We start from the raw sequence: 10500 nt of genomic DNA on the forward strand, positions 1-10500 counted from the left end.
GTCACTATGTATACCAGGCTGGCCTTGAGCTCACAGAGATCTGCCTGCCTCTACGTCCTGAATGTTGGGATTAAAGGCCAACTCACACACATTTCTTATCTCCCACAGTCCTTGGTATTACAAATATCACAAAACTGTGTTTTATGTTCTTGATTACCCTGAAAACCAACATGTTCTGACAGAACCTTCCAAAAAGTACAGGTAACAAGGCAAACACCATTTCCTGCTGTGGATACACAACTAGATGGAATGAAGTTTAGGCTCAGTGATAAGGAGAGCAGAGCACAGGTCCCTTCCTTCTCAGGATAGTGTCTTGTCTATGTAGTTTCAGACCTTGTTCCAGGCATTACAGAAGATTCATGGAAACAATGGGGTGTGGGCATAAACAGCTTTCTGCCCAAAATGCGGGACTCCTGTATTTTCTATCTTCTACCTCAAGCTCCATATAAGATAAAATAACAAATCAAACTGATTTCCACCAAGTTTCTACAAGAACTCTGCTTTGATTTTCACTGTCTTATTTGGCTTTGCCTGGACAGAAGCCAAAGGCAAAGACAGGATTTTGGCAGAGAACTATATGACGAGATTTTTTTAAATTTCTAGAGGCTCACCTTTTCTCTTTCAACAGCCTCATTTTGCAGATGAAAATGAGAGCTGTAAAGGGAAAAGGATGTACATCTGGTTGCACAGACAGGAATAGACCAGGTTCAGATGCTCCCAGATGATTAAGTGAGCCCAAGAAAAGAACACATGGTAGCCAAGGTCCCTCCAAGCACAACAGGTGGCTGGGTATGGTAGCATGCACCTTTAATCCCAGGACTCTAAAGGTAGAAGCAGGTAGATCCTTGTAAGTTCAAAGCCAGCATGGTCTACATAGCAATTTCCAGGTCAACCAGGGCTGCATGATGAGACCCTGTCTCAGAAAAACAGCACAACAGGTAAGATAGTTCTCAGTGGCTGAGGAAGGGTCTCAGTCTGCCCACTGCCAGAGGACAGGGCCAGGCAGGGGATGCAGACCCTCTCTTGGATGGCTCAAGAGCATCACATTATAATACTGCTACCACACTACAGAGGAAACAAAAGCTCAGAGCTCAGTGCACTTTCTGAAACTCTTAATGCTTTGGCAAAGTGCTGTCATTTGCTGCTGAGAACTGTAAAGAAAATCAGACCCAGAAATGGAAAAGCCAGGTTACTGACTTGGAAAAGATAAGGGATAATTTGACATAAATGACTTTAAAAAAAAAAATCACAATTCAGGCACAGATTTTAGGCTGCTTTGTCATTCTCATGCCCACTGTTTCTCTGAAATCTTTAGCTATTAAAGTTGGGTTAAAAAACTTGTTTTTCTGAGACAGGGTCTCCCTGTAGTCCCACAAGGCCTGGAACTCGCTATGCAGACCAGGTTGGCTTTGCTCTCATGGAGAGATCAGCTGGAATTAAAGGCGTGTGTCACTACACTTGGCTTCCCTCCCAATTTTTTTTTTTTTTTTTTTTTTTTTTTTTTTTTTTTTTTTAATCCCATTAGCCCCAGCTGAAACTCACTAGGCTGGCCTTGAACTCACAGATATTCACCTGCCTCTGCCTCCCAAGTGCTGTGATTAAAGGTATGTACCACCATGCCTGACCTCCTCTCAGTTTTCTAAGCAGGGCCTTGGCAAATGTTTCTACCCAATCAAAAGTCACTACAGGAGCTTTAATGTTTCAAATCAAGCTAGTGAAAGCTAAGAACTGTCCCCTTAAATAAGCTATTAAAGTCAGATTTCTTGTTCACCAATGTTAAAATGTATTAGCAGACAAAATCTAGGAGGCTGAGGAAAGTAGTCTGAGTCATCAGTTTCACGGAAAGGTAACTACACATGTATGAACAGAGCTTGGCTGGTTTCAGGGGCCACAGCAACATAAACAGCAGCTAAATAAAGCATGTTCCTCCAACACTCATCTCACCAAAAGAAATTAGTGAATGGCTTTGAACATTCTCATGCCTCTAGATGGCTTCAAGGTTTGGGGGCTCTTCCCATGCACTTGTCTTTGCCTAGAGACACGTCTACTGTCATTTGGCTATCCTGTGACAGGGTGATCGGAGGCTAAATCTTGCTTCCCAAACTCTGCTTTTGTATCTCTGAAAAAAATGGGGTGCTGGGTTCTTTTCCAGTTCTTTCTGGATTTCAAAATGTGTTGTTCTTGTACTGTTGTGAACTTCCAAAATACAAGCATGTCTCTAGTTGAGCATAGAGGACCCCAAATTCCTTTATGAACTGGATAACAATTACTATGGGTGGTGGAGCTTGTGGGATCTCTCCTGGTCTTTTGGCTCTGCTTTGAACATAAATAACCAGGAGGCCACAGGTCTACAAAACTACCCCTCCACTACTTTCCCCATACCACTGATTGGTCTCTAGGCCCTCAGTGCTAACACCAAGGCCAGAAGTTTCCAACACAGTTAAGAGTGGCCCAGGCGGGTCTGGTGGCTGTACAGAAGGGTCCCTATCACAGCCTCCACTATGGCCAGTCCGCAGGTGGTCCTTGAGTGTCTGCTTGTAGCGGAAGCTCCTGCCACAGAGTGCACAGGGGTAGGGTCGCTCGCCTGTGTGAATGCGCTGATGCTTCATGAGGTGGTGTTTGCGGATGAAGCTCTTGCCACAGTGCGGGCACTGGAAGGGCCGTTCACCTGTGTGCAGCCGACGGTGGTTTAACAAGTGTTCCTTGCGCATGAAGCTCTTGCTGCAGTCTGTGCATGGATAGGGGCGCTCTCCTGTGTGGATCATCTGGTGACGAATCAGTGCTGAGTGCCCATTGAAGTCAATGCCACACTGAGGGCAGGAGAAGGGGCGCTCCTGCGCGTGTCCCCTCTGGTGCAGCAGGAGGCTGATCTTCAGGCTGAAGCTACGGCCACACTGTGTGCAGCGAAAGGGCCTCTCGCTGGCATGAGCTCTCCGGTGGCTGGTGAGTCGTGCTTGGTCAGCAAAGCGCTTGGGGCAATCAGGACAAAGGAAGGGGCGCTCTGTGCTGTTGTGGACCCGAAGGTGGTAGGTGAGTCTAGAGGGGTGAGTGAAGGTCCGCGCGCAGTGTGGACAGGTGGGTGGTGTTTCACTTGTATGGTCCTGGGAGGTGCTACCAAGATTGGCCTGTGGGGCAAAGTGCTTGGGACACTGGGCACAGGTTAAGGGGTGTTCACCAGCATGGCTACACTGATGCATCATTAACATGTCTTGGCTGAGATTCTTGCCACAATGATGGCATGAGAACATCTGCTCTCCAACTGGAGGTGGGAGTGGGTAGCTTCCTAACTGAGTAAAAGTCATTTGTCCCTCTGAGGCTTCAGGCAGGTCAGTGGCTGCCCGTCCAAAAGGTGTCATAGGTGTGGACTGTGGGCTTTTGAAAGCTACATCTGAAAAAGCATCCTTTGCTGCTGATGGAGCAGAGAAAGTGACTGGGACTTCAGGGCACAAAGAGGCTCTAGCAAGGTCTTCAGCTTTAATGACAAGCTCTTCATCTGAAAGAAAGGCCTCAGAGTTACACCTGTCACGCCTCACACATTCTTACCCAGCTCTAGCAGCTTGCACTAAGCTCTTAACTGCTCAGATAAGCTCAGCAGCAGGCTCTTGTTACTAACTACAGTACCTGTAGGCCTTATGGCAAATCAGCCCAACTTTAAGGCTGTACTTCTTTGATACTCCATTTCAAAAAAGAATAAATAACCTTGGCATCAGTCTTCACCACATTATTCTCATTATGTCTCACCTCTACTCAGTAACTTCCTCTGTTGCCTGGTGTGACAAAGCCTAAAACCACCATTTACTCCTATTCCTATAATCTGTCAGATAAACCCTTCCTATAGTCAGTTGCCTCTAACTTCCCAGAAAATAAAGTACGCATTTCTTCTTCCAAATCTTTGGTCACTCTGTTCTCTCTTTCACAAGAAACTTCCCTTCTCTCTCCCTGTCTTTCCAAATTATAGCTAGTCATATCAAATTGGTCAATCTTCTAGGTCCATTCTGGCTTCTCAGTCTTTTATGGGGGTAGAGGGGTTGAAACAGGGTCTCATGTAACTCAGGCTAGCCTCAAACTTGCTATGTAGCTGAGGCTATCCTTGAACTACTGATCCTCCTGCCTCTATCTCCCAAGTGTTGGGATTACAGGTCAGTTTTTCACATCCTTGGCTATGCCTTATCTAAATACCTAAACTAAACAGATTCATGTTTTCTAACCCCACATGTCTTTTGTCATCCATATAACCCTGTCACCTAATAAAAGACTTGTCTAGCATTGATATGTCTGTGGTGGTGGTTTCCCAGAGAGCAGAAACTCTTATTTCTCACTTGTACTTGTCTAAAGGAATATAGGGCATAGAAGATGCTAAACAAACAAACAGCTTCCATTAAAGTGTTTAAATAATTGAATCCCTTCTGATCTTGAGATACTCTTTTTATAAAATTTCAAAATTACATTTATTTATCTTGTGCAAGGGGGGATGTATGTGCCACACCACACATGTAGAGGGCAGAGGACAATTTGCAGGATTTGGTCCTTTTTCTACCAAGTGGGTCTCAGGGATCAAACACAGGTTGTCAGGCTTGGCAGCAGGTTCCTTTGCCTGCTGAGCTATCTCACTGGCTGAGATTCTCCTTTATAATTCAAGAAGTAAATCACAAATGGTGCTAAATCTCAGACAGAAACTTTCTTCTCCCATCATTTTTCCTTTTAGTGAGGGCAGGCTCTTAATATTCCCATTTTCACCTCTCCAGCATTTAAAAAAATTATTTTTATGTGTATGAGGAGTTTGTCTGCATGAATATAAGTGTACAACGTATATGCAATGCCTACAGAGGTCAGAAGAAGATGACGGATACCCTGGAGCTGGAGTTATAGATGCCATATGGGTGCTGGGAACTGAACTCAGGTCCTCCGCAGGAGCAGCCAGTGCTCTTTAACCACTAAGTCATCTCTCCAGCTCCTCTCTAAAATTTTTGTCTCTCCAACTGCCTGTTTTTCTCTATGCCACTTCCCAATTTGTTTTGTTTTGCTTTTCTGTCTCTTTGTGGCCTCAGCTGGCCTGGAACCCATTGTGTAAACCAGGCTGGCCTTGTTCTCACAGAGATCCACCTGCCTCTGCCCCTGGAATTCAGGGATTAAAGGTGTGTACCACTATGCCTGGCAATCACTCCCCATTTTGTTCTATCCTATTTTGATTGATTCATTGAGACAGATTCTTGTTATATAACCCTGCCTGACCTAGAACTTACTATGTAGACCAGGCTGGCCTCAAACTTGAGGTGATCTTCCTGCCTCTGCCTCCTGAGTGCTTGGGACTAAAGGCCACCACACCTGGCTTTGATCTATTCTCTTTTTTTTTTTGGTCTTTTTGAAGCAGGGTCTCCCTGTAGTCCCAGCTGTCCTGGAACTCACTATGTAGACCAGGCTGGCCTCGAACTCACAGAGATCCGCCTGCCTCTGCCTCCCAAGTGCTGGGACTACAGGCATGCACCACCACACTAGGCTTGCTTTGATCTATTCTTGCTAAGAGATATTCATATGGTCTGTTTCCTAACCCCCATACTTTTAGTTTATCTATATGCACTTACTTTTCTTTTGACAATTATGTTTATTTTTCTTTTCTAAATAATGGTGCTAGGGATTTTAACGTAGGGCCTTGTGCATGCTAGGCACACGATTTATCACTGAACTATACCAGCCCCAACAATTTTTTTCTTTCTTTTTTTTTGTATTGTTTTGGGTCCCCCCAGCCTTTTTTTTTTTTTTTTTGAGACAGGGTCTCACTATGTAGCCCTAGCTGGCCTTGAACTCATTATGTAGACCAAGCTGGCCTCCAACTCAGAGATCCGCCTGCCTCTGCCCCGCTAGTGCAAGGATTAAAGACATATGTCACTACACCCAGCTCTAGCCTAACTACTCAAATTTGCCTCTGCATTTAAGAGTATGATTTCAATAGGGCATGGTGGTGCATACCTTTACTCCCAGCACTTGGGAGGCAGAGGCAGATGGATCTCTGTGAGTTCAAGGCCAGCCTGGTCTACATAGAGAGTTTCAGGTCAGCTAGGGCTACAGGAAGACCTTGTCTCAAAAAGATCCCCCTCCCCCAAAAAAGTGTTATTTCAGAGTTGGTGAGATGGCTCACTAGGTAGACACTTGCCACCAAGCCTGATGACTGGTGTTCAATCCCTGGAACCCACATGGCAGGAAGAACCTACTTCTTCAAATTGTCCTCTGACCTCTGCATGTGCCCTTCCCCGCCCAAATCTAATGTAAAAAATGTGCTTGCTTACTTAAAAATTTATCTCAATGGCCTTTTAGCTGTATTGGTTAGTTACTCCTGTTAGAGCAGGATCTGGACCTCTCTCTTCCCTCTTACTCACCAGCGTAGGTACCTTTGTACAGGTCACTCTCTTTGGACTCCTGGGGGGCTCCAATCTGAGGCTCCTCCTCTTGTTTAATCCAAGACAGAATATCTGAGGTTGAAAGGCCAGGCTCTGTGGAGAAGAAGAAAATGGTCTTCAGGGACTTAAATCAGAAAGTAAAATAATCATGTTTGTCAAACATATCATTTTGCCCAAATACTTTTTTTGAGACATGGTCTTACTGGTTAGCCTGGAACTTACTAAGTAGACCAGGCTGGCCTTGAACTCACAGAGATTCACCTGCCTCTGCCTCCCAAGTGCTGGTATTAAAAGGCATATTCAACTACCTTGAACTTACTCTAAAAAAGTTTTTTTTACTTATTTTTATTTTATCTCTGAGTATTTTGCCTGCATGTATGTAAGTGCACCACATGCATGGACTACCCATGGAGGCCAGAAGAGGATATTGAATCCTTTGGAACTGGAGTAACAGACTGTTTTAGCTGCCGTGTGGGTGCTGGGAACCAACCCTGCAAGAGCAGCCAGTGCTCTTAACCACTAAGACATCTCTCTAGCCTCCATTACTTCTTTTTTTGAGACATGATCTCATGTAGTCCAGATTGGCCTCAAATTTACTATGTAGCCAAGGGTAACCTCCTACCTCACTCCCCAAGTGTTTGGAATATAAACTTATGTCACTGTGCCTTGTTTCTGACTTTTTTTTTTTTGGTCTTTTTTGAGACACAGTCTCCCTGGAACTCTCTATATAGACCAGGCTAGCCTTGACCTCACAGAGATCTGCCTGCCTTTGCCTCCCAAGTGCTGGGATTAAAGGCTTGCACCACCACACCTGACTCGTGACTGTTTTTTAGAGATAGGATCTCACTGTATAGCCCAAGCTGATCTTGAACCCCTGATCCTCTTGTCTCTACCTCCCAAGTACTGGTATTTACAGGGGTGTAGCACCACACATTATTATCAACTAACTATAACAAAACAGAGCTAGCTTTTTAAAGTAAATACAATTCTGGAGAACCAATGGATAATGAAAACAAATCAATATATTGTATGTGTGTGCATATGCATGCGTGTAGAGGTCAGAGAAAAACTAATGGGAGTTGGTTCTCTCCTTCACAATGTAGGTCCCAGGGATTGAGTTTAGGTTGTCAGGCTTAGTGGCAAATGCTTTCTTTACCCACTGAGCCATCTCACTGGCCCTGATAAATGTGTGTATGTGTGTGTGTGTATGCGTGTGTGTGCGTCTATTGAGACAGGGTCCCACTGTGTAGCCCTAGCTGGCTTGAAACTTGCTATGTAGACCAGGCTGGCCTTGAGCTCACAGAGATCTGCCTGCCTCTGCCTTCTAAGTGTTAGGATTAAAGGTGTGTGCTACCTCTGCTGGCTCCCTGATTGACAACTTAATCTATGATCAGTAGTACCTTGTATTCCAGGAGTATTCTCATATTTAAAATATTTGCATTTTTTCTCTCAGTTTCCTTGTAAAACTATAGAGCAGGCAATATTTTCTCCCTTTAAATAAAGATACCTATAGAAGTTAAATAAATTGCTAATAAGGATTTACAGTGAAACTCTGTATTAGGGAGAATTTGCTTAATATACATCAAGGGAAAAAAAGGCAAAGAAACAAGACTCATCAAAAAAGTTTTTGATCTTTTTTGTTGTTGTTGCTAATTCAAAGACAAATTTGGTAGGGTATGGTGGTGCATACCTTTAATACTAGCCCTAGGGAGACAAGGCAGGTATATCTCTGAGAGTTCAAGGCCAGTCTAGTCTACATAGAAAATTCCAGGTTAGCTGGGTCCACATAGTGAGACCTTGTCTCAAAAAACAAAAAACAAAAGGAAAAAGACAAATTTATTTCCAGAATTACTAAGTTAGTTCATTTAATCAGAGTCTGACCCCAGTTACATACTTTACGGATTCTCAATTCTGTGGTCTTTCAAGAGATTGTATTATCTTTATTTTGTGTGTGCCGTGTGTGTGTGTGTGTGTGTGTGTGTGTGTGTTATTTTTTCCTGGGCAGGATCTTGCTCTGTAGCCGTGTCCGCTTCCGAAGTGTTGAGATTATAGGAATGTACCACTATGCCTAGCTTATGCCTAGCTTTCTATTTGCTTATTAAATGACAGAGGTCATTGTTTCCAGAGCTTTGGGAGATGAAAACAGCAAGTCCTTCAGGTCTTAGAGATTCTTTTTTTTTTCTTTAAGATATATTCATATTTATTTGATGTCTATGAGTGTTCAGCTGGCATGTATGTAAGTATACTATATGCATGTAATGCCCATGAGAGCTAGAAGAGGATGTTAGATCCCCTGGAACTGGAGTTAGAGAAGGCTGTGGGCCACTATGTGGGTGCTAGGAATTCAACCCGTGTCCTTTGCAAGAGCAGCAAGTGCTCACTGAGCCATCTCTTCAACTCAGTCTTAGGGATTCTTTTGAAAAGAAAACACCACTACTCCAAAAAGTGCTCTCTCTCTGTCTCTCTGATACACACCTGAACAACGGCTGTGCTTGCTATTCTGGCCCACACCTAGGATGGTTGTTTTTGGTCTTAGCAGCTGGAAAGCTGCTAAGATCTAGAGAATAAAGCAAGTCTCTATAGTTGTTTCTTCAAAAACCTTCATGGGGGAATTTCTTTCTAGCAAAAGAAAATAACTGCTTTGCTAAATGTCTTTTGTTTCTTTGGGCAGGGTCTTGTTATGTTGTCTAGCTATAATGTTCATGCTAGCCTCAAATTCACAATCTTCCACTTCTACCTCCCGAGTGCTGGGATTACAGGCATGTACCATCATGCTAGGCATTTCAATACTTTTCAATATTTATTATTTTAATTTTATGTGTATGAGTGTATTGCCTGCATGTGTGGAAGTGTACCCATGTTGTGAAATGCCCTCAGAGGTCAGAAGAAGGCATTGGATCCCTTGGAACTGGAGTTACAGACGATTGTTGGCTACCATGTAGCTATTGGGAATCCAACCCGAGTCCTCTGCAAGAGCAGCCAATGCTCTTACCCACTCAGCCATCTCTCCAACCCACATATATATATATTGTAGGGTAAGAGATAGGATTTCCCTGTAGTCCCAGCTGTCCTGGAACTCCCTATGTAGACCAGCCTGGCCTTGAACTCACAGAAATGCACCTGCCTCTGCTTCCTGAATGTTGGGATTAAAGTCGTGTGCCACCACCCCTGGTACCCTTCAATAGCTTTTAAGTCAGCTAGAGACTACTGGAATCTAAATGTGCCCAAAGCAGAAAGAAGAGCCCTGGAGCTGGACCATAAAAGCCCTTATTGCCCTAGCAGAGGACCCAGGTTTGGTTCCCAGTACCACATGATAACTAAAAACTGTCATAACTCCAGGTCCAGGCTATCTGAGGCCCTCTTCTGGTCTCTGTGGGCACTGCACACATGCACATGGTGCACTCACATGCAGGCAAAACACTCATACACATAAAAAAACTTTAGTTTTTAATGATCACAAGAAGCCATGGTTTTTAACTGATAACTCAATCTCTACATACAATATTGCACAAATTAAGGGTATATCAACAATTCTACTTAGGATACAATCTCATCAACATTTATATAAAACTACTGCTTTGGGGGCTGGAGAGATGGCTCAATGATTAAGAATGCTGGCTGTTCTTGCAGAATACCCGGGTTCAAATCCCAGCACCCACATGGCAGCTAACAACTGTCTCCAGTTCCAGGGAACCCAACAGCCTCTTCTGTCCTCCACAGGCATTGCACAACATGGGTGCACTTACCTACATGCAGGCAATATACACATACGCCTTTAGTCCAGCACTTGGGAGGCAGAGGCAGGCAGATCTTTCTGAGTTCAAGGCCAGCCTGGTCTACATAGTGAGTTCAGGTCAGCTGGGACTACAGGGAGACCGTGTCTCAAAAAGGCAAAAATAAATAAATATTTTTTTTAAAAAAACTATTCCTTTAGGTTTGGGTGCATTTTTGTGGTAGGCACTTTAGGAAACAGTGCAAATATTAAGAACTCACCTACATCATGAGAATTCAACAGAATACTGTTATCTCATGGATTACTTAAGATGTCAAACACAAGCACATGGTGCACTTACATACATGCAGGCAAAACACTCATACACATAAA

The 10500-nt window shown here is 43.8% G+C and overlaps 1 protein-coding gene across 3 annotated transcripts in view; it reads right to left on the reverse strand.

The window, feature by feature from the left end:
* Positions 1 to 1759: 1759 nt before the first annotated feature.
* The window catches only part of LOC103734728 (zinc finger protein 398), a 38741-nt gene continuing 30000 nt past the window's right edge, over positions 1760 to 10500 (reverse strand). For all 3 annotated transcript variants that reach the window (XM_008833812.3, XM_008833811.3, XM_029563916.1), the window contains 2 exons: positions 6375 to 6488; positions 1760 to 3493 (listed from right to left, as the gene is read on the reverse strand). In XM_008833812.3, coding sequence (XP_008832034.1) covers positions 2349 to 3493; positions 6375 to 6488 — 1259 coding nt within the window. In that variant the 3' untranslated portion in view covers positions 1760 to 2348. The remainder of the gene's footprint in view (positions 3494 to 6374; positions 6489 to 10500) is intronic.

Source organism: Nannospalax galili, unplaced genomic scaffold (assembly GCF_000622305.1).
Source record: "Nannospalax galili isolate Female #2095 unplaced genomic scaffold, S.galili_v1.0 scaffold1217, whole genome shotgun sequence".
Taxonomy (NCBI): Eukaryota; Metazoa; Chordata; class Mammalia; order Rodentia; family Spalacidae; genus Nannospalax; species Nannospalax galili.